Genomic DNA, 25331 nt, shown 5'->3' with positions numbered 1-25331 from the left:
ATATTGGTTCTAGGCATGTTACCCTAGCAGTAACAACAACTTTATTTGGACATACAAAGAGCATGTGTTCTAAGTTCTGTTTACCCCCCGAACACAGGTTACATTGAGAGGAACTGTTTGGTTTCCAGGTGGAGGTAAAAGATAACAAAGGGAGAATACCCAGACGTAACATCATGATCGTACGCCTTACGCCATGGGTAAGAGTGTATTCCAGATATGGCAGTTTTAACTTATATTCTTGGGAGTCAGCATAAGATTTGTACATAGATAGTTTAGTACAATGTAAATGATCTAACTCATAACTTAATTTTGGGGAAAATGTTTTTGAAAATAGTTTGAGTTGTGCGGGTGTCCAAGAGGATAACATTTCTGCACTAATTTTTGCTAGACAGAACGCCTCTCCCAAGTTTTTCACAAAAGTAGAGTTGATGGCATCCTCTCTAAAGATCTCAATTTTTAGCAGATGTGCTATTGATATTGCAAATGCGCTGGTGATCGTGCATTCAAGCCTTAGGGCCTGTACAGGTGTTGAGTTGGAAACTTTCAATAGCTTTTTTAGTGTTTTCCCTTCATTTGTATCCATATAACTCCATTGTTTTAGGGGAATATGTTCTGAGGCGTAAGATAGAACCGGAGATATTTTGGCTCTATAAACTTTTATTAGTGCTGAGAAATGCCTACTTCCAGTCTTCCTATACAGGCGTGATATTGCACCTGCGTGTAGGTCACATTTCCTTTTTAGATGGGTGATTTGCTTCCTGTTACTCAAGTTATGCGAAAAGATTCTTCCAAGATAAGTATATTCCTTTGTCTGTTCCAAGATCTCGCTTCCCAGTTTCCATTGGAACCTCACTTCTTTATTCTTTTTTGTGAATGCAACTACTTTAGTTTTATTTATATTTGGAGTTAGAAAATGATCTTTCGAGTAATTGTATAAAGTGTCCAAGAGATTTTGGAGACCAAAGGGTGTCAGATCAAACAAGACAATATCGTCCGCATAAAGTAAACAATGTATCGGATGAGATGCCATTTTCGGTGGGGTGCTTTGCCCTTGTTGTAAGTGCGACGGCAGGTCGCTCAGGTAAAGAGAGAATAAAATCGGGGCCAACAGACACCCTTGCTTTAGGCCATTAGATGTATGTATTATTTTTGACATGCCCCTCTCGCCCCCCATTTGGACACGGCACCAGGTATTGCTATGTAGGTTCACGATTAGTTGCAATAAAGGCTCTGAGATACCCATTTTTCTCAGTTTCGACCATAATGTCGGCCTATCGACCCTGTCGAACGCTGTTGAGTAGTCGATGAAGGCTGCATATATTGTTTGCGATTTCCCGGTTACGTATTTATCTAATAGAAATTGAAAGATAGCTATATTATCCGTAACCGAGTGGTTCGATCGGAACCCGGCTTGAAACATGGGAATTAGTCCAATTGAAAAAGCCCAAAGCTTTAACCGGTCAAGAATTTCAGCCGCAAAGATCTTTCCGCCAGAATCCATTAAGGCAATTTGTCTATAATTGCCAGCAATAGTCCTTTTTCCTTTTTTATAAATAGGAATTATTGTGCTTCCTTTCCACGAGTTTGGAATGTTCCCAGAGTCGAATATATAATTAAATAGTGGCGCTAACATCTGACCCCAAGCTTTATGGTCAGCTTGATAGACCTTTATCGGGATCTGGTCAGGACCGGATGCACCCGTACTTCTTGCCTTTTTGATATTCAAGGCAATTGACTCTGCCGAGGCCCTGGAGAGTTTTATATCATTGTTTTCCTTTTTCTGTTCAAATGCCTTTCTCGCCCTACCCTTTATGTTGGATTTATACAGATCATTTAAAAATGTGTCCCAGTCTTCTTCTGAGACGGGGATTGCTTCGAGCTTCTTTTTAGTTCCCGTCATCTTAGCTATCAAGGACCAATATTTTCGTTGGTTACATTGCCTTGCTGCTATTTGGATGTCCATCCAGTTGCGGTCCTGTATCAACCTTTCCTGTCTAGCACGTTGCCTACGGATTTGGTTCTTTAATTTGTTTATTTCAGCTTTATATAATGGTGTTTTACACAAGTACTGAGCCCGAATCATCCTGTTTAGCATTTTTACCGTTGGCTGATTGCAGTTTTTGTGTTTGCTGACGCACTTTCTTTGTGCAGGTCTGTCCTGTTTTAATTTGCTTTGTATTGCATTTTTGAGTTCATTTAGTACAATTTCATAGTTCTTGATAGGATCTTCAGAGTAAATATTGGTTAACAATTGGGATTGTGTGATTAATACTTTCAAATAGTCCAAGTTTTCCGCCTCCCAATAAATCCGACGCTGGACTGGATTTACTTCTATTGTGGGATTACTGAATATTGGGTCAGTCTGGTGAGTGATTGGTGGCATCCAGAGTGTTGTTAAGCAGAGAATGGCATGATCACTTTCATCATTAAATTTGACAGACAAGTCAGAAATTTGTTCTCTTAGCTCATTCCCACATATAAAGTAGTCTAAGATGGAGGAGACTCCATTTCCTTGTCTTGTGAATGAAGCTGGCTTGTCTCCATTAATATTTCCATTTAGAATTATCCCATTTATACTTGGGAGGAACGATAATAACAGGCTTCCTCTTTTATCCGACTTCACTCCTTTTGGAAGTTGCGGGAGTGCTATTTCCAGTGATTCCTCCTTAAATAACGATGACCATTTCTTTATTTCGCTATTTGATATTTTGGCGTTTAGGTCACCCATCAAAATATATGGTAGATGATGTTGATCTTCGAGGATGTTGGATATGGTTTCTAAGAGATGATCGAATAAAGAGTCATGTTTTTTACTTGGTGGAGCATAAATGTTGAAAAGTAATATTTTCTTATAAGTGTCTGTAGGCTGTAATCTGAGTTGAATTTTGATACATTGTAGGTTGTGCGAATATGTATCAATACTTTCTTGTGACCAGCAATAGTCTTCTTTCAGTAGGATTGCCATACCTCCTTTCGCGTGACCCCTTTTAGATTTTTTTGCTGGGTTTTCGTAGACGTAATACCCTTTTTGCGTAAAGGAGGTGGTTGACCATGTTTCCTGCAACGCTAGAATATCTGGATTATCTTTTGTTACACCTTTCTTTTTATTGTGAGTTTTCCCGGCCATATTCCATAGCGATATTTTCAGACCTTTTTAAACCTGACGTTGATGTAAATTGACCATTTTGTTGCCGTTTAATACTTCTGGTAACCACGTCCAAGATTGTTGGTAATCTTCATCTTCTTTTGGATTAATGTTCCTTGACCACACCGACCTTTCGCCTTGCCTTACTTGTATTTTTAATTTGTCTTTCCTCGTGTTGTTTGGTGTACGTTCATCCCTTTCTATGTTAGGTATTTTATCAGTAAGATGTTGTTTAGTTACTACGGAACTTTGCAAGTTGGTTTTGATGTCTGAAATTGAGATTACATCATATCCGTGTTTTTGTAGAATTTCTTTTTCTCTCATGATTAGACCTGGGAGAACTGGAGAGAAGAATGACACTTGTGCGAATTGAGTATTTTCTATTTTTGGAAAGCTTACTAGGTCTATTTCTCTACTTGTCAGAGAGATCAAGGAAGGAATTTCTTGCAATAGCTGGACTATTCTTCCTCGATTGAGCGGGATATTATCAGTTGGGAAGAGTTCCTCGATAGTTAAGTGTTTTGATAGTGTTCTGTCCCACTGCCTAGTTATATGGTCTTGTAGATTTTTTAGATTGACGATATTTTGCTCTAATGGTTTTCTTACTATTGGCTGGCAATATTCATCTGCATTAGGATTCAAAGGCTTCGCCGGCGTAGTTATTTTAGTCGGTGGAGTGATCGCCAAATTAGCATAAGTATGTTTTTGAAATTTGAGTTTGTTCCCTTTTTTCTTATGGATTCTTCTCAGGGGACGTCCTCGCTTTTTCTTGCCCATATTTTCTTTCACTTCAGTGATTTTTTCAATTTTTCCTGTCTGTTTGGTTTCATTTTCTTTGCTATCCTTCGACAAATGTATGTTGTTTTCGGTGGATATCATACCATAACCAATCTCAGTTTCTTTGTTGGAAAAAATGGGATAATTTTTGAGACTATTTTCAGAAGTGTATTCCTTTTCTTCACTGAAAAGCTTTTTCAGAGAGAAGATTATGGGTGGGTTTTCCTTAGATTGCAATTTCTTAAATTCACTCTCCTTTATTTTCGCATCTGATGTTTGCGTACTTACACTTTGCATTTTTGGAGATCTTGAACTTTTTTTACAACCAGCTTCAGATGGTACCTGGTTGACCGTTTCTAGTTCCTCGGATGAGGCTTTGGGTGACTCTTTTTTCTTTTTTTCTTCCACCAGATGTTTGAGAATGCCTATTTGGACGTCCAATGTGTCATCTGAGTTGGCTAAGATTTGGCCGAGATGTGTGAGAACTGATTCCAGAATGTCTTGAAGGGAGAAGAGTACTTTGGACAGGGGTGGAAAGGCAGCTGGAAGGGTTGTGTTAGGAAAATAAAGATTTGTAAGATTGGATTGATTAGAGAACAGTTTAGGTGATTTATCTGGGGAACTAGTGAATGGTTGATTTTTTCTTAACGGAGACGTTAATTTCTGCTCTTCGGTCTTCGTAATGATATTCACGGAGACCTCATTAGCTGATTTGTTCTCCTGTTGTCTAATTGGTGTTATTTGCGACATCTCTAGAATCAGTTGAGAATACTCTTCCGAGAGCGGATTTTTTGGCTGATTTATCTCTGGATTAGATGATTCTTGATTATGATTACCTAGTGCAGCAAATAGTTCTGACTGGCGTTCACTATCAATAATAATAGAAATATGTTTGTTTTCTTCTACCGATGTTCGGGGAGAGGAGTGGTTTTTCTCGGAAAGAGTAGAAAAGTATTTGGTTATTGCGGGTGTGTTAGAAATTTGGCCAGGTTTCATAGATTTATCGACAGATTTTCTAATGGCTGCATCGGTACCCATGCGTTTCATGTAAATTGTTCTTGAGCGCAGTTTTTTCAAAGCCATCATTGAGGAGTATTGTGGTCAAGTAAACAGGTGGGCTCAATCTCCTGAAGTCGATGTAAGAGGGGTGACCCGTCCCGTCCTCGGTCGTCCCCGGACGGCCACAGACGGCGCGCCCTTTGTCCGGGCTTAGTCCCGCGCTTGGTCCCACGCGCGTCCCGCGTCGCGTGAGTCTACAAGTTGCTTTATGCGTGTAGCCAGTGGGCGTGTCCGTGGGCGTGTCGCCTGGGGGAAGAGGCAGCAGCTGCTCCAGGCAGGGGTTGCTGGTCCTCGCAGTCCCCCGGGCTAGATGTAGAACTTGATTACGCCCTCGCCTCAACCCTGGAGACTCAAGCTGGGAGCGACGGTCAGAGCAGCAGACAGCAGCTCTCGCTCACACCAGCGAGTCCCCGGGGAGGCAACAGAACGGAACACGGAGAACTTGGCAATCCTTTACTTCTGGCAACGCGGTAAGCAGCACAGTTAGTCCGGTATCCTTGCAGTGCACAATGGAAACAGCAGTCAAGTGAGTGGCGCCCGCGAAGCGGGTGTCACGAATTAAAGTACTGATTTCGCCGGTGGGCGTGTCGCCTGGGGGAAGAGGCAGCAGCTGCTCCAGGCAGGGGTTGCTGGTCCTCGCAGTCCCCCGGGCTAGATGTAGAACTTGATTACGCCCTCGCCTCAACCCTGGAGACTCAAGCTGGGAGCGACGGTCAGAGCAGCAGACAGCAGCTCTCGCTCACACCAGCGAGTCCCCGGGGAGGCAACAGAACGGAACACGGAGAACTTGGCAATCCTTTACTTCTGGCAACGCGGTAAGCAGCACAGTTAGTCCGGTATCCTTGCAGTGCACAATGGAAACAGCAGTAACTTATAAATATATACAACGCTCCAACAAAGTAAACACGTTAAAAAAAACTTTTTAAACAACTATTTACATGACATTGCTTTAACCAGGATAGACAAAGAAATGACACAGTGATGTAAAAGTTTCTGAAAGAAATGCCAAGAACGTCCCATGTGAAAGTGAATTTTATCTGGCAATTTTTTTCTTTTCCTTCTCATGAAAAGAAAGTTAATGCCAGGTTCGTTACCTGCCTCATCTGCAAAAAAAAAACTCTCGAGAGGGACCGAAAAAAAATATAGCTATGGTAATCATACCATGCATCGGCACATGGAGAGGTGGCACCCTCTTAATTATTCTAAAGCACAACTTCGAGATTTGGTGGATAACCCCCGACCGGCAAAAACATCCACCAATGACTTAGCAATAAGTGAGTCAGAGGCAAGGGAAACGGTCTCAAATCTGCAAAAGAACTTTGGGCAGATGAGATTGACTTGTGTAGCATGTGGAAAATTAATTTCATGCGGAGAGATGAGTTTTCCTTTAATAAATAGATCATATGAAAATCATCAATGTCCAAACGTCCTAGAAAGTAATTGTTGTCATTTTTGAGGAAGAGAGATAACCTACAGTGGTACGGGGTCGTTTTCGTTCGTACTAGGGGGGCCAGGTGACATTCCTTCGGGGTGGCTTAGGGGCATTTAAAACAACTTCCCTGATACAGGTAGCATATAAAGTAGAGGCTAAATACCAGGATCTTTATCGATTGCTTTATGCTGTACAAAAATGAAAAACACACAACAAACCTGGACCATTCATATTTTCAATGTTTCTGCGTACTATACTTTTTAACCCTTAACTAATTGAGCTGCTTGATTTCAACTGCTTTTTAAAAAAAAAAAAAATCGGAAACAGTGGCCATTTATTCGAAACTTACCAATCTACGCGTTACAACTACGTTTGCTTTTTCAAAAACCTTTAATAAAAATGTTGGTGCCCAAATACGGGCCTACAACCCCGTGGGCTGGCCACGGAGCAGGCTGGAACAGTAAATGGGGGGCAGGGGGGGGGGGGTATTTATTTGTGGAAAACATAACAGAGTCAGTGGTCGTTGATTTCATAGTAAAAAGTGCGACAAGTGCAACAAAATCATATCGATAATTCATTGTGAGCAAGTACCAAAAGTGTCGACAATTCGAACCTTCAATAATAAATACAGTAATCAATGATGTATTACAACTTAATATCAATTAATTGTTCGAACGTGTAATCAGTACCCGTCCTATGTCAATTCATTGTTCGAACGTATAATCAATACCCACTTTAAAAAGGTATTGGTGAATTATACTTCTCCAGAAATTTAAAAGTCACAAATGTTTTATTTGTGTAATCGTTTCAGGTCAAACGGATTGTGGGACAGTGTTAAGAATGGAAGAGTCACCAAAAGGCAAAAAGTACACTCACGTATGAAAATCTTACTATTAATGCTTGACTGAGGCCAAGGAGATCAGAGTGCATGAGTCTCATGCTCAATCGATTGAGCTAGCCGGATCGGGCAACAAAAAGTATAAAATAGTTATGTAAATAGTTATTTAATAAAATGTTTTACCCTGTTACTTTGCTGGTGTGTTGTATATATTTATAAGTTATTAAAGTGTTATAATCCTACTACTTTGTTGGAGTGCTATATATTTTTAATGTGACACATAATTGCATAGGGTTTGTCGTTATTTTGGGTGGGGTGGGTGGCGGAGCCGAGCTGTCTTGCAGCCATCATGGTGTGGAGCTAAGTTCATCTCACTAGTTTCGTATTTCTCATGAGGGGTTGTTCTTAATGTTTCTATTTTAGCGAGGTCAAAAAGAGATCCCATTAGTGGCCTACTGATTTTGCTCGATTCCTTTTGTTTTTTTAAACGATTTTTCACTATCTGCAAAGACTAAACAGAGTATTGCGATTCTGTGCTTGTTTGTAAATAGAGAATGAACCAAAGAGAACCAATTCTAAAACAGTAAATGCTTGGATAACAATCAATCAAATAGAGAGGGCAGCAGGCACGACGGATTACAACGGGGGTAAAGGCCTGCGTTAACTAACCTTCACTATCTGCAAAGAGAGAGTACTCCTAAGAGAAAAGAGGGGGGGGGGCAAGGGGGGCAGCGTTCAAAGCACATCAGCGTGCATAAACACGAAAATGTTTTTACCTATCACGTACTTGACATTTGACAGCTTTTGATATTTGCTACTAAAAAACCATTGAAATTCACTGAAAAAACCATAGGTTATAGACCATATATAGTTAGGAATTAGCATTTACAAAACCTTGAAAATTCACTGAAAAAACCATAGGTTATTGACCATCTATAGTTAGGAATTAGCATTTACAAAACCTTAATTTACTCGCACAAAACCATAGAAATTTGCATATATAGTTAATTGCAATAACTATATATCGCGCACCCGCAATCCACTGCTGATGATGTCACATATTACATCATTCATGATATGGTCAGTGACATCACTGATGACATCACTGATGACATCTCAAATGACATCACTGATGACATCACTGATGACATCTCAAATGAGATCACTGATAACATCACTGATGACATCTCATTTGACATTACTGATCACATCACTGATGACATAATTCATGTGATAATACGATGAACCTCTTCAGACTCTTCAGACTCTAATATAACCTTAGATACACTCAGTGTAAACAGACACTCACATACTGTCACTCATCCATGGAGTTACTCACACACCTAGTCAGTCATGCAAAGAATCAATCACACCTCCATTTGCTCAACTATACAGTTATACACACCTTACTTATTCAAACATATTCTAACACATATTTACTCTCTTATACAATCACTGATACAAGTTTTCAATGATCCATGAAGCCACTCACACATTCACTAGCTCTTATACACAGTAATTTATATATGTGAACTCTCACATGTACTGTGTTTTACATATGTACTTACTTTGACATGTAGCACTGAGATATCCATTCACTCACCAATACACTCATGCACACAGTCAACCACCCATACAGCTGTTTCCACATGCAGTTATGAACCTATACATCTAGTGAATCAACTGCTCACACATCTATGCACAGAGTTTAATATGCACATGCACATAAGCATGCAACATTCCGTCTTCCAATTGCCCTATTGTAGCTCAGGAGAATGACCGTACCAGAACGATACCAGGATGGATGAGGTTTCTTTTTTAAAGTTTCTAGAGATTACAGGATCAATGCCAAGCAATCGTTTCAGGACCTACAGCTGGCCATCAAAATGTACAAAAGCAACGAGCTGAGCAATTAAAGTGGGAGTGAAGGGCGAAATAAACAATACAAAGTAGCCATCAATACAATCACTACACGTGATAAACCATTGACCCACCCCACAAAAACTGAGTACGCTACAGGAACCCTGTGGAACGATAAGGCAGAAAAAGAATAAAGAACAAGCATTTACAATGCAATGGTTTCGCCTTTGGAAAAGTTAGAGCTATTGGCATTGTAAATGACAAATTTTGTATTTATGTGTTGGTTTTGAAAACAGATAAATAAATGGCAGTCATTTACATTGCCATTAGCTTAATCTCTCGCAAATGTGAGACCTATTGTACCCTACGGACGAGCTCAGCAGACAGCAATTACTACCACACACACACACCCAGAGCGACACACACACATACACACCCAGAGCCACACACACACATACACACCCAGAGCCACACACACACATACACACCCAGAGCGACACACACACATACACACCCAGAGCCACACACACACATACACACCCAGAGCCACACACACACATACACACCCAGAGCCACACACACCCAGAGCACACACACACACCCAGAGCCACACACACACCCACACACCCAGAGCCACACACACACCCACACACCCAGAGCCACACACACAACCCCACACCCACACACCCAGAGTCACACACACACCCAGAGCCACCCACACCCACAACCAGGGCCACACACACGCCCACACCCAGAGCTACACACACACCCAGAGCCACACACACACCCACACACCAGAGCCACACACACACTCCGAGCCACACACCCAGAGCCACACACACCCACACACTCAGAGCCACACACACACCCAGAGCCATACACACACACACCCACACACCCAGAGCCATACACACACACACACACACCCACACACCCGGAGCCACACACACACCCAGAGCCACACACACACCCAGAGCCACACACACAAAAACGTCCCTAGTTACAGTTTAACCGGCTTGTATATGGCTTTGTACTAATGGAATATGTTAATGTAACAACTCACGGTATGATGTTTCATTGGGTTCACCGCTCGTGATGCATAATTATGTCCTCAGTAAAGTTCCCGGAGCGTTCAAAATACCACAATCGAAATCTCGCGATATCATAAAGAACTACAGGATGACGTCCTCATTATTCCTCCTGTAGTTCATTCTGCATGCCCTGAATATAAAACCAGTCACAAAATGTAGTAAAAGTAATTAAATGGCCAGTGTTGTTAAAGCCGATTGTACATCACCCAGATCCGACACATATCCCTTGTTAGAACGCTATCGAGAAATGCATGAAAAAAAGGGGGGAAACTACAAATTGACGGCACTGCAAGTATGCGGGGACGGCGAAAAAAAAAAGCATTACGGGCAGAGCTCCCTCTCCTGCGGGATGCAGAGCAGGGGCTGAAATCACTCTCCACCGGGCGCCATCTTCAAAGAAATGCCCAAAACAAACCTTGGTGAAAATAAAAAAATAACATCCGCCCACTGCCTGTTTTATGCCAAGCAAGATTAAATGAATGTGGCCCGATAAAACGATATTTAATCCACATATACTTAATAGAACTGCATTGACATATTACTACAGTGAAGATGTCAAATCATGAACACAGAACAGCACAACCGCATGAGACAACACTTCATACCGTGTCACATAATATGCGATGTATAACTATTGTGGACGAGTGGGATGCAATGTCAGCCACTCCAGGCTTTCGCACTCCCACAAAACACAGTTAATTAATGTGAATACACAGTATTTTACACTCAGTGCATCTATATATATTCCACAAATGCATGCATCTAGACACACAAAACAGACAAAAGTCTAACATGCAGCACCCTTGATATTTGCTCCAGACCCTGTGATAGCTGGGGGTGCACAGAACTCACCAGCTCTTGCCGGAGTCCAGCGCCTGGCCCAGGGTGGCGAAGCCCCGGGTGTTCATCAGTGGCATGTCCTCCGCCTATGTGGGGGCTCGGCGGGGGCGCGGTGGGATCGAGCGAACATGGAGGAGGTTGTTTATTAATGTGAGCTAGACCAGCCTCCGCTGAGTGCGCAGGAAGGTCACCGGAACGAGCCAGCGTGTGCAAGGGACAGTGCGTCGGTGTGAATGGGCAGTGTATGTTTTAGTGAAGCGTGTATGGCATAAACAGATGTTCTACACACGTGAAGAAGCAAGAAAATGTAAACTAGGTTGCATGCAATAAAACGTGTGCACTGCAAGTATGCGGGGACGGCGAAAAAAACAAGCATTACGGGCAGAGCTCACTCTCCTGCGGGATACAGAGCAGGGGCTGAAATCACTCTCCACCGGGCGCCATCTTCAAAGAAATGCCCAAAACAAACCTTGGCGAAAAAAATAAAATAACATCCGCCTCCCGCTCTGGGTGAGATCTGGCATTTGTCTGTCACTGTAGCGACTCATCTGCATTCTCACGCGATTTCTCTCTGCTGCGTTGCTTCTTTCTAATCTCCCTCAGGGTTGAGGTGGTTCTCCCCAATTAGTTTCCACAAACAAACAACTGGAGCTTTTTTGAAGCACTTTTCCACCTATATGTGACATCTCTTTTGCTGGGTTCTTCAATGAAGGGTTCCTTTTCCGGTGCTGCGGGGTCCTACCTTAGCCTCAGGAAGCGGAGTCTGCCACAGGTAGAGGGTTCATTTGCTCACCCACAGGTGAGCCGCACACAGGATAGGCAGATCAACAGGACGATGCAGCAGGCATGCGAAGAGCAGGGCTGATCAGCAAGTGGATAGAGAGGGAAACCGCACACGCCAGAGGGAAGCAAACAGAATACAAGAATAGGGAGACAGCAGAGGCTATGAATTACCGCTGTTGGGTGCAGGTCTCATCCTTTAACGTGAGGCTCACGCATTGGGGGAGTCTCACTACAAGAGTCTAGTTTTTAGACAGTCCTCCATAAGGTGCCACCCTACTGATTTGGGGCAGTCTCTCTTGATGGAGACTCACCTACAACAGCATTAACCACACTAGTCTCACACTTAGCAAAATAGCACAAACCATACGCCTCCTAATTGTCTTCGTAATGTCCCGCCTCTGGAGTGACTATTGCGTCTTGCAGCACAGCCTCACTCACTGTTTGTAACTCTCACTTCGTGGAACACAGTCTGACCCACTTACACATTTCCAGGTTCCCGCAGCCACTATTCACCCAGCAGAAACCAACATTGCGTCAGGGACCCTTCGCGCCTCTAGCGCGTCTCACCGCAATGCTGTTGGGAGGGGGGATTCCCTTCCAGGCGCACCCCGCGGCGAGCGCTCACTAGCGCTCCAGCCCGGCCGGTCTCAGTACGCTCCTCCGCCCGCTCTCGGTTCTCCAGGGAGCAGCGGGGGGCAGAGACGGCAGGCCGGGGGCTGGAGCACTCTTTCAGGTCCCTCGGCGAGGTCAGGTCAGTCTTCCCCGGGCCCGGCGGTGATCGCGGTGAATTCTCGGCTCCTCCAGTCGAGCGGGCCAATCCAGACACGGCAGAACGGGCGAGCCTCCAAAGCACCCGGGAGTCAGCCTATGGCAGTGCGGCTCCCGGGTCAAGCCTGCGATGACGCTCCTCGCCCTAGCCAATCACCACACGGCAACAGTGGTGACGCTGCGCCGCACGGGCCAATCCCGTCGCGGCGTTTGGTGAGGGGGCTCGGCTCTCCCGTCCAATCGGAGAGCAGCGGGCTCGTTTTCGGTCGCGTTGGTACCAGAAAGGTACGGGGCCCTTCGTCGGGGGTTTACTGATCCCGGGTTGCGGTGGTGAAGCTGCACACAGGTTATTTTAGTGCGCTCTGCTCGGGGAAGGCTCACAAACCTTCAGTCTGCACCAAACACGTGTCGATGGATTCGGGGGCGTTCCCGGCGTCGCGTGACGTCGGCAAAAGCCAAAGAATCTCGGGAACGCCCCCGTGTCTCCTCCGGCCATGACGGACGCCTCTCTGTTCCAATGGCTAGCCTCCATTTATGGAGCTAGCCAATGAAACAGAGGGAGGGACTAAGAGTACACACAAAGAAACATAAGATTTCTCTGGAGGCGGAGCCTAACGGCTCCGTTCCCCAGCGAAACCTAAAAAGGGCCATAGAACCAAGGAGGAAACAAGAAAATAGAAGGAAACCCCCCCCCCCCCCCAACCCCCCACCCCGCACCCCTGCAGAAGGCCATGGCCTACCCCCCAGCAGTGTGCCCGTCGCCCTAAATAGGAGACCCGAAATATAGTTAGACAAAAGAGAAAGAAAGTGGAGGAGGAGAGAAAATTATTATACTGGCCTCCAGCCACCCACCCGTCCAAACCCCAGCCCTTCAAACCGGCACCCGTGCGACCATCATTTCAATCAACAGAAGGCATGTCAGACATAGTCACCAGGAAATCAAACTCCAGCAATCCAGGACACGACCTCAACCCTGTCCCGTGCGATCTGATGCACCAACGGAGTCCAACCACAATCAACCCATTCCCACAACGAATATTGCGAGGGAGCGAAGCCTCAAATCTAGTCCAGACTGCAGTCCACACACAATAAGGCGACATATCCGAATACAAACACAGTCATCATCATGGCAGTCCAACGATCTCAACACCGCTCCGGAGCGTGTCTTCCAGGTCGCATGCACAGTATCCGGAAGGAAGAAGGGAAACAAAATGTCCGACAGTATCGGAGGCATCTCTAGGTTCTTTGGGAGCATAGCGTAGAGCGACACTGCCGCCTCTGGATCCAGTGTTAGTCCCACCAAACAGTCCGAACATCTGGAAGCCTGCGCACCAGTTACCACACAAGCCGGGACCCCCGGTGCTGCAATGTTCACAGGGGCAGCCATCGCGCTCCTCCCGGGTACAGAACAAGGCAGGTCGTCGGGAGCCTGAAGACCGTCTGGCATCGTAAGTCTCGAGGTAGACCCCATGGCATCCAATTTAGTCCCCAGTGCTTGGGCATCTTGTTCCAGGGTGGAGTGCAGGGCACTAAGAGCCGCTAGAAGGTCATAACACGTTAATCCAACTCCATGTACCATCACTTCCACGCTCCTCATTTCCATGCACTCCCCTCCTTGCTGCAAGCCAGCACTTCGGGTGGTACACTCCACATTATCGCTTTGGGCAGCAAGCCATTCCCTGAACGTGTGGGACCGAGCCTCAAACAAAGGCATGTCAGGCTCCATAGTACAGCAGCAATTCTGTGAGGGCAGTGTCAATAAATGCCCAATTGGCGGCATCCGATACGAGCCATCCGTGAAAGGGCACAGTTCATGCAAAAATTCGAGAACAGCCCGCCAAAAGCGGGCCGGGCGGCCAGCAGCGTCCGATCGGCTCACTTGCAATTAGACGCGTATTTACACAATACTTCGAAATTCCTACGCTGGGCATACTCCGATCCGCACCGCTAGTTGTTCTAGCTGTCCTCGGCAAGAAGCAAGCCGATCATCACAGTACTCCAGCTGACCGACTCCTCCCCCGCACGGGTGACCGCTGTTGTTCACTTAGTGCCTGGTCCAGTCTTCAACGCACTGTCCCGGTTCCGACGTCATTGCAGGCCGCAAGATGTAAGCGGATGTTTCTCCGGGCGTGTGGCCGGGAGAGCTGTCGGGGTCACGCGACCTGTGACCGGGTGTCCTCACCGACGCAGGAGCGTAAAATAAGACCAGGATCTATTGCAGGATATCCGATCGGGAGGAGAAGGGCCACGGAGCCGAGGTCTTAGGCGGCCATCACAGTCGCTGTCTTGGCTCCTCCCCCCTATTCCTCCTTTTTAAATGTTGGCAAAATCGGTATGTTTTCTGATGCAAGATACCTGTGTGTGTGTGGACCTCTGTGTGTGGGGGGGGGTGGGGGGGGGGGTCTGTGTGTGTTTTGGGGTCTGTATGTGTGTTGGGGTCTGTGTGTGTCTTGGGGTCTGTGTGTGTGTTGGGGTCTGTGTGTGTGTTGGGCTCTGTGTGTGTGTTAGGCTCTGTGTGTGTGGCTGTGTGTGTTGGGCTCTGTCTGTGTGTGTGTAGGATTTTTGGTAGGTGGCTCTGTGTGTGTGGGTGGCTCTGTGTGTGTGTGGGTAGGTGACTGTGTGTGGGCGGCTCTGTGTGTGTGTGTGGGTGGCTCTGTGTGTGTGTGTGTGGGTGGCTCTGTATGTGTGTGTGAGGGTGGCTTTGCGTGTGTGGCTCTGTGTGGGTGCAAATGCAATAGGTCTCGCATTTGTGAGCCATTAATTTATGTTTTAAAAACAAAAACAAAAACATAAATAAAAATAATGTCATGAGCAATGCCAATAGCTCTAACTTTAACAATGCCGAAACCATTGCATTGTAAATGCTTGTTTAATCACTGCTTTCTTCCTTTGCTACTGATTTTGTATTGTTCTTTTAAATCTGGTCTGTGCATTTTCTGGATCAAAGTCTTAGGATCTAAAATAATTCCCGGTCCCCAAAAACATGTGCCAGTGCCCACCATCCTCAGTCACCAACACAAATGGGTTCAGCCTAGGGGTGTGTGTAATAATTACACAAAATGAAAATCTCTAATTTTGCACCATATTTTAGCACAAAATGAATTCTCGTATATTTTTTTGGCGTGAGGATGCATTTAAACATGAGCACCATTAACAGTAGCAGCTCGTATTCTGCTTTTCCTGTGCATTTACCATATATTTTTACTGCAATTGCAGTGAACTTTCACCACTTGCTGTAACTTCTTGAAGAGAACCGCAAACAAATATATGACGTGGCATAATGGTGTAAGTGCAGTAGTTTTGTGTAACACGAAATGCCATGAACTATCCTGGTGTAATTTAACCTTCAGCCAGGCCCGCACGAGCCTCAATTTAGTGACCCAAGTCCCACAATCACCCTGCTGATGGTGTATCAACAAAGGCATCAGCTAGAAGATTAATTTAGCTATACAGAGAGGAAGCTGCCAGATGGGTAAGCGGCAGGGAAAACATTTAATTACAGCTAAGATTCACAATGTAGCTAGCACCACCTTTAGCATTTTCAACTACAATTGAAGAAACGAGTTGTTCATAACTAAGAAACATTGACTTAAATAGTAGTTTATAAAACAGGTCCCTTTTTAACTCCACTCCCTAAGTCTTTTTCAGTATGTGGAAAAATTAAGAGCAGTGGCAGCAGTAGCCAACTTTCCAGCACCTGCTGCCACCATCCACATGAAGCCAACAATAGATGGGCTGACACCGACAAACTAGATGAACAGGAGTGTAACATGATAATGAATTTGTTTGAGTAGAGACAGGTTACTTTGGTAAAAATCTGTGCGCTTGATTTTAAGCTTCACGAGCTTGAAAGAATAACAATAACAAAAACAGAGCACAAATACACCAACGTTTCTTGGCAATCTTAACCCTTTAAGTGCTGCCGTCGGCCAATGGTCGTCACGAGCACTACCTTGCCAGTGCTGCGCACACCCGTTGGCCGACGGGTCAGCATTCGTTATTCGAACGTTTAGCACTGGGCGCTGAACTTTCAACGCTCGGAAGGTGTTAAGAGTATAGACTTTGAAGGAAGAAGAAACTGCAAATAAAATAATCAATGGACTCTGTACCTACACAAGTGGGTCTTTTGCTAGTTCCACCCGAGATTTTGTGGGATGGCATTCCAGAATGTCGAGGCTGCTAGTGGAACTGATTTGGACAGCTGAAGTTGTGAGGCTTCCGGTGATGCTTTTTGGTGGAGCTCTCCAAGTTGAATCCTTTTGGTAAATGGTGCAAAAGAACTGGGCCCACGGTTTGAGGCTGCTGGGTGACCCTTACACATGGTTTTGCAACGAGGCTGTGTAAGAGGAAGGTGAGGTTAGCCAAGTGGGATATGAAATACTCTACATTAAAATGCCCACTGTTGGTAAATTGGCAGTGTTGGATAAAGTGGACAAGTGGCAAACCTCCCTCTAAAATATTTTGCTTAGTTACAATTTGAAACATGTTACCTTTGGAACATATTATCTATTCCTTGTGTGCTTCAGTTATGCATACAAGCATTTGCAAATTAGAGTAAGTGCTACTAACTGAAAAAATTCCATCACCCTGGCCTCCTACCGAATAGAATTTGATCAACCATGTGCTATGCCAAATGATCTACTCTGGGTGATGACAGAGGAGGTTATGTGGCTTTGTGGGGTGCGGTGGAGTTTGCTATATCATATAGAGATGTAATATATTGAAGTACATTCGGACAGTTACAATATCTTATCCCAAAAAATATGTCAAACAAATTTGCATGCCTGTACTGTGCACACATGCAAGCATCATATATGGCATATCTTCCTAGTGCTTAATTTTTTAAAGAAAAAGTGTCGGAGCCCAAAGCTCTGCTCAGAAGTGGCTGGTGCAATTAAATATCGGCGTACAAAATACCAAGGCTGGTGGTCTTTAATTCACTACTGTACACTCCTTCCCCATTGTCTCGCTCTTGCAGGCTCGTGCTTTCTCTCTTTAAGACAGATTTGCCGTCATTCTCTTCTCCATCTTTACAATCTGTGTTTTCCCACTTTTGTACTCAGTAAATATTGGATGCAGAAAAATAGGTGCACGTCCCCAAATGTAAGTGCTGGAGGCCTCAGACAGGTCAAATTAAGCACTGCCATCGATAGTCTCCTTCTGACCCAAGTTTTACTCCTCAGGAGCGATGTACTTGGGCTGGGCATTTGTAGAGAGGGATACATGAACAAGACGCTTTTTTCCTGGCGGAGGTAGATCATGCAACAGGTTTATGAAAAGACCTGAAATGCCAGACCAGAGCCACCATAATGACTGAATAGCTTGAAATCTCCCTGATACCATGGAGCACTCCTGGAATCCGAGGTGTTATAGGGAAGACATACAGAATCGACTCCTCCCAATTCAACTTTTTTTTGTTTGTTTTATTGGCAGGAGTTGACAACCAAAACAGTGCATACATGGCAATAATACATCAGACAAGGAGAAAAAAGAAAAAAACAAATTTAAATTCAATACATCCATCGATCTTAAAAAACCAATATCTTAAAATAAAACAAGCAATGGGAGAAGAAAAAGAGCAAATACAGAAAAAAAGGAGGGGACAAATAGAGAAACACTAAGATGCTAGTCTTAGCACGGGCAAATTAACCATAAATATGAGTGGAATAAATAAACTAATCCTATAATTACAATTTCTCAATCAATTAATCCAATCTTCAACCGGTGCCCAAATCCTAGATGCTGAATTCCTCCTCCTTATACCCTTTAAAGAGAAAACTGACATTTCGAGCCTATGGATAGCTAGTAATCTAGCTCGCCAATTCATAAAGGTAGGAGCTTCAGGGGGCAACCATTGAGAAGTCATGCAAAGCCGGATCTGGGACATGGCTATAAACAAAAAAGCTAATATATGTCGCGAATTCCTTTCTTCATTAATCCCAGCATCCACTCCGAATAACACCAGCTCTGGAGACAGACTACAATTAATCTTAAGCGAATATAAAACATATGGATGGAATCAGCAGCATATAAACCACACCTTGCACAAGAATCTCCCTTTCTACTACCCCATTTTGAGATCTTGGCAGGCGTATAATATAGAGCTAACATTGCCATATAGCTATGAGTTCTAAGAGTCCCAGAAGCCAAAGCCTCACTGGCAAGCTCCAGAACTGGTGTTAAATCAGTGCCTGTCCTTCCAAGCTTACCATCCCACTTGACACCTTGCGCCAACAGATCATCAGGGAGAGTAGATAATAAATACTGATACAGCACACCTATTTTACTTCTTTTTTTAATTAATTCTATAACAGGAAGTTTACCTAATAAAGTAAAGATATTTAAAAAATCATGTGATAAGAACTTAAATGTATCCTTTAAAGAAACGAAATGGAGAAGTTGACCTTCCCTAACTAAATCCTCTATAACCCGGGCACCAAGCGCTTGCCATCTAACCATCGTTTGATCCTGGAATATGCTAGGCAAAAGCAGAGCAGCTTTAAAGGGGGTAAAAATATTCAAATTGGGGATACATAGCTTCCACCTGATTTTCCGCCAAATAACAAACATAGCCATTATGACCTTGAATCTCGTTCTCTTATAATAACTTGGTTCTAGCACTTCCAATAAGATACCCTTGGCCTCAGCGCCTAGGCCTATCTAAAAAATAGTTGGACGATTACATAATGGCACAACTGCCTTATCTCCAAGTAGCGGTACACCCAACATCTGAGCCATAACTGCCCAATAGTACAGTAAAAGATTTGGTACAGACAAACCACCCCGAGCCCGGGGGAGGCACATCAACTTAGCTGCTGGCCTATAGCCCCACAAGAATCTATTACAGATCCTATCTGCCTTACTGAGTCTGCTTTGTGTTAATTCGTCCTAAACAAATATAAAAACTTCGGGAGGACTAACATTTTAAGAACACTACATTGGCCGTATAAAGGAAGATGAAGGTGGTCTAATCGCTCTAATTTGGTATTAACCGCCTCCACCACCGGGAGAATGTTTAGATCCGGAATAGCTTCCACTGCTGCAGTTATGCGAACCCCAAGATGTATAGCTTCTATAACAACTGGGGCATCAGAAATTGGCATATCAGGTGTCTGAATTACTTGTGCTTTGGATAAGTTTAATGTGTACCCTGACACTGCTCCAAAATGCTCGGCCAAAGTCTTAAGTGCATTAAATGCAGAGGAAACATCAGATGTTAAAACGACTAGATCGTCTGCATATGCTAAAGTACAGTACGTCATTCCGCCAGCCCTTATTGGTATTATGCCCTGATTGCCCTCTATCTTGCTCAAAAAAGGATCAATATAAAGGGCAAATAATAGGGGTGAGCACGGACATCCTTGCCGTGTGCCCCTGCTTATAGAAAAAGAACTGGCCTGTTGCCCGGAAATGCGAAGTGCAGCTTTTGGGAAGGAATACAATGCCCGAATTGCTTGAATAAATTCAATACTAAATCCCTTCAACTGAAGTACAGCCCACAAGAACCCCCAGGAGACCCTGTCGAACGCCTTCTCGGCGTCCAACAGGATCACCCCGAGGGGGAAGGCAGTGACCTGTGCCCAATCTAATAGAGCTATAACACGTCTGACGTGTCTCGCCCGGGGATGAAACCATGCTGGCGTATCGAAACCAAAGGAGTAATCTCTCGAGCTAATCTAACTGCCAACATTTTGGAATACATTTTTGAATCGCTATTTATTAATGATATAGGTCAAAAGGATGAGGGTAAAAGCTCCGGCTTGCCTTTCTTTTTAAAACAGGACTATGGTAGTATCTTTCCAGGATTCAGGAACAATACCTTTCTGCGCAGCTCTAAGCACATTAAGCAGATCTACCCGAATCTCCCCCAAGAATGTCTTAAAAAACTCAAGAGGCACAGCATCTGGGCCACAAGCTTTACCGTTCGCAAAGTTCATCACCGCAAGTTCCACTTCATCCCATTGGATAGGAGCCGATAAAAATTTGCTCTGCTCTTGAGACAATTTAGAGGTGTCAACTCCTGATAGAAAGTCCTTGACTTCCTTCTCTATACAAGAGCTCGAGACATCCTCCCTATACAGATTAGTGTAATAATTTAGGAACACTCCCGTTACACCCTCCTGCCTATCATGGACTATCCCCATATGATCTTGAATTTTTACAACACAACTCTGTACACTTCGCTGCTGGAGTCTCTTGGAAAGAACCTACCAGAGTTCTCACCAAACTCAAACATATTCGTACGATATTGAAGAAGCGGGGGTGGGGTCGTTTGGGTGGTGGGGGAGGGGTAGGGGGGCTTGGTGCTGGGGGGTGTAAGGCAGGGGTAAGGATTAGCAGGTCTATGGAAGTTTTTGCAGAGATGGCAATGTGTTCAGATCAAAAGGATTATATATCTAGCTTTAAGGTATCAGGGAAAAAAATGGGAGAATCACAACGCAGGTTTTGGTTTGTTTGTTTAGACGGGGCAGGATAAACTTGTTATAGGTACTTGGAATGTGTCTGTCCTCAACGATGCTAAGAAGCGGGTGTTATTTTCTAAAATTGTACAGACTATGTATCTTGATATTTTATGTATACAGGAGACACACATACCTTGGGGAAGGCGGGATTGTTTGAAGATACCGGGGTTTGATCTCATAGCTTGCTCTAAACAATCATCTATGATAAGAGGAGTGTCTATTCTTATGAAGCTGGGGGTAGGGGTCTGCAAAAGGGTCCGAACCGATCGAATGGGGAGGTGGGTTATTGCCGAATTCTCAATTAATGATAGATCATTAACGGTATGCACTATCTATGGTTCTAATGTTGATGATTCCGAGGTGTTTACATTTTTAAATGCTGAGTTAGCTCAGTGGCCTAGTCCACTCTTGTTATGTGGGGATATGAATATCAATATAACAAGTGACTTTGTGAAAATAATATTTATGAGAAACTTTTTTCAGTCCTACGTGTGGTGCTGACACTTTATAGCAGCTGAGAAGCAGAGAGAGCCTTTACAGCAATAACGAAGAGCTAAATAGTGCTGCACAGAGACAGATGCACATAGGCAAAGTGAAGGTACATCTATCAGACTGTGACAAGATTAACTTGGGGTTATCCTTCCAATATTTGTCCTTCGTGAGTGGCAATCAAGAATAACAGGTAAAAAATTGTACACGGACTAGAGCGCCTGATCAAAACTGATGCAACTAAAAGCATTTTAGCAGTGAGTTTATTCCGCAACACCAGGTTAGATAATGGAATTCACCTGTGCATGGACGTTCTCAAAATGTATTGTGAAAGTTATTAAAAGTGTAAGGCAAAATTCTAGGGACTTTAAGAAAAAGAAATACGGAACTAATAGCTGCAAGAGTTCCAACATATCACCTAAAAGGTAAGGCTAAAACAGTGAAAGAAGGCAGTTTATATCGCTATATTTGCCTCTTATCTTTGATGCAATACTGCATACAAGTTGTCTTTCTGTTTAGTATAGCTTTGACAAAAGATAGAAGCAACGTAAACTATATTAATCATGACATTTTATGACGACCTATATAATCATGAACTAGAGCAAGGAACAAAAAAGGAGGGGCAGTGGAAAGAGGGAGAGAAAAAAATAAACATAATAGAAAAACAATATGGGCCAACCTTTAGGTCTTTCATTTTTTGTTTCTCAAAATTGTCAATAGTTTCCTCCAGCTGTCGACTTGTTCGAGCAGCATCCATGGTAGCTCGATGTAGTTCACTTTCAGCCTGCCAAAAAGATTAACATAATGTTATCACAAACTCTGCTTCTCCCATTGTCATTTCTTTACACAAAGAGAATGATTTACCTTAGCAAAAATAGCTGAGACTAAACAATAATGTTTTATCCCTAGATGATGAACAGATCTTTAGATCAACCAAAATGGCAAACTAGAAGTTCATTATCTCATGTAAGAGTTAGTTTTATGGACATTGAATTGGCAGCCAGTGTGCAAAAGTTAACGTGCTGGTTGAATCACTTGCTGCACCATCTGATCTTTGTTATCTTCAATTCAGATGGCTTTGACGTTGCCTTGTAATTATTACAATTTCTTTATAAATTCTTAATCTTAAATTGACAAAAGATAACTCTATAGTGCTCTTATTCCAAGGCTCTCTCCAAGTGGCCAACTGTGGTACCTGGCACCTTCTTATGGCAAGAAGGAAGCATGCATATCAAATCTCGAATTTATAGTATTATTGTCTAAAACCCAATGATAGATTCTTCTTACTCCTACATGACGCGCTCCTATTCTTAACACATGCAAACAGGTTCCACAGCAACTAAAACCTTTGGGGGAAAATTATCTCACTGGCAAGAGCAAGGCTTCAGACTGGCATTTCCAAAAGGATAATCTTAGCCCCACACGTTAATTAGTATCCATATAGTAATCCTGGCAGATGCCATGGAGCACAGCCCATTTAGCAGCCTTAAAGGTAGATCCTAAAGAGATTATAACAAAGCCACAGATATAGCTTTGGAGCATGAAGTACCATAGATTCAAAGCAATTTCAAATAATTGCAGTCTATCTTCTAACTAGATCTTACAACACAATTTTCAGGGCTTCATTTATGAAGATAGCACTACACAGTGACATAACATGCAGTGCTTCTGGATCATTCCTAACAAGTTTCTTTTGTATTGCTCGTTTAATTAAAACCATTGCAAAAGATTAAAACATTGAATGACAGTCAAAAATTCAATATCAAATAACACAATTTGCAATATCAGCTGCAACAGAACACCCTTATTACATATCAATCAGAGCTCAGATCTTAAAGCAGTCTGTATGTCAGGTCAGAACCATTAATAAAAACGCCTGAAACTATGCCTGGCTGAAGATGTAAAGACACTTATGTAGGGTTGCATAAAACCTAGAAGATGGAGAACAACTACAAAAGTGCACAAATAAAACGCATACTAAAACGTATCCAAAGTGTACAAATAAAATGCATACTAAAACGTTATCTTAGGGAGAGAGGCAAGATGGCTGCCGTGGGGAAGGCTGTGTAAGCAGCTTGCTCCCTCGCTCCTGGCGTCCTATCGTTTTATCGTCAGAGAAGGAGAAGGAGAAATCTAGCTATTCTGCGAGATTTAACGTGTGAAAGCCGGCTATGGGGCTCTCGTAAACGGGCTCATTTCACCTGGTGACCGTGGAATAGCACTGATCAGCTGCTGCCATTATCGCTGCTGTGGACGCCGCTGTGGACGCAGTTCGAGCTGAGCTGGGCTTGACTGCTCAAAGAGACGGAAAACGGAGCGCCGCGGAACCTGAAAGGCGGCTTTTCTTTTTTCATTTTCTGACCGGAGGGCTGGATCCGAAGCTCCGCGCTGGAAGAGAGGCAGAAAGGCGTCGACCACTTCCGAGCAGATTTCAGCAACGGCGAAAAACACCCAACAATTGATTTTGATCTTACCGGAGTTTGACTTGTGCAGGTCAGAAGAAGTCACGGAGTCACGGTGACATAAACGTATGAAAAAAAAAACGGGGAAGAAAATAACGATATCGTGTTATTTCAGCACACAGCAATAAATTGCTACAAACTATCCTTGCATCAGGCGGAGCTTACGAATGTTGCTAAATTTCTTTGAGATCAATCGGCGGTCTCCGCTGTGGCGTGCTACACTTTGCCTGTGGTGGGCACAGAGCAGTGTTTTTCCCGGCAGAGGTGGCTCACGGAAGAAAAAGAGGACGCCACTTCCACTTTCTATCGCCACACGTAGCAACAGAAAAACTGGCCCTGGGTCTGAACTGAATAACGTGGAGCAAGAGAACGAGGAGATCGAGATGGCAGAGGCAACCAAAACCATCACCAAACAGGGTAAGAACTTCAATAAGGGGGCTGCTGTTAAATCTAATGAAACACTCGGTACAAAAAGCTCTGCACTACAAACTTTACCAGATTTATTTGAAAAGCATGCTGCAAAAAAAAAAATAACTGATATTGAAAATCAAAGTACTGATATAATTGATATAACCGCAGCACAATCTGCTAATCAATCATCTGTAAGCAGTGATAATCAGTATAACTCTAATAATCCCTCTACTTTGACACCCATTTTGATACCGACCGACTCTTCAAGGAGGGGTATTATGGGATTTGCAGTTCCAGCTCTGGGTGGAGTTATCACCAATAGAGCGTGTTCTCTTCCATCGCTGGTATTACTATCAGATGAAGCGCCAAGCGAATTACGAAATGTAAAAGAAACCATTGTACAGCAACAAAATCAAGAGCTCCCTGAAAACTTTTATTCATTATCTGAACTCTCATCCGACGAGGCGAATAAAGACTGGGCAGACTTTAGCGGTGAGAGCCTATCTTCTGAGGGTGAGATTAGTATGAGTCCTGATAATACTAATGCAGCAACCATTATAAAAAAGAAGCGGAGAAAGAAGAGATCTTCTCGTACAATGAGCCAAGAGGTTGCTCCTAATTCTCCATCCACTGCTTCTGTTGCCAATGATATCCCGGGGTCTAGTCATAGCGTTATACATGGTCCTAGTATACAGCAAGAGAACAACGACGAGATTACACTGAAGACAATATTTGATACTATGATGTGCCATAGAGCAGAGAGCAAGGCCGAGAATCAATGAACGCAAATGACATGCGCCAAAGTCAAAAACGCAGTAAGACGTGCAATCAAATTATGTTCAGAGACTGCTGATAGGGTCACTGAAGCTGAGGCCAGGATATCCGTACTAGAAGAAGAATGTATGGCCCAAAGA

The 25331-nt window shown here is 43.7% G+C and overlaps 1 protein-coding gene across 1 annotated transcript in view; it reads right to left on the bottom strand.

Moving 5' to 3' along the window:
- The window catches only part of CIBAR1 (CBY1 interacting BAR domain containing 1), a 483963-nt gene that overhangs the window by 241930 nt on the left and 216702 nt on the right, over positions 1-25331 (bottom strand). The window contains exon 5 of the mRNA XM_086965988.1: positions 22224-22328. Within this exon, the coding sequence (XP_086822114.1) occupies positions 22224-22328 (105 nt within the window). The remainder of the gene's footprint in view (positions 1-22223; positions 22329-25331) is intronic.

The sequence above is a fragment of the Lissotriton vulgaris genome, chromosome 4_1 (assembly GCF_964263255.1).
Source record: "Lissotriton vulgaris chromosome 4_1, aLisVul1.2, whole genome shotgun sequence".
NCBI lineage: Eukaryota > Metazoa > Chordata > Amphibia > Caudata > Salamandridae > Lissotriton > Lissotriton vulgaris.
The sequence above is the reverse complement of the archived record's forward strand: the minus strand, read 5'-3'. Positions and strand labels throughout refer to the sequence as shown.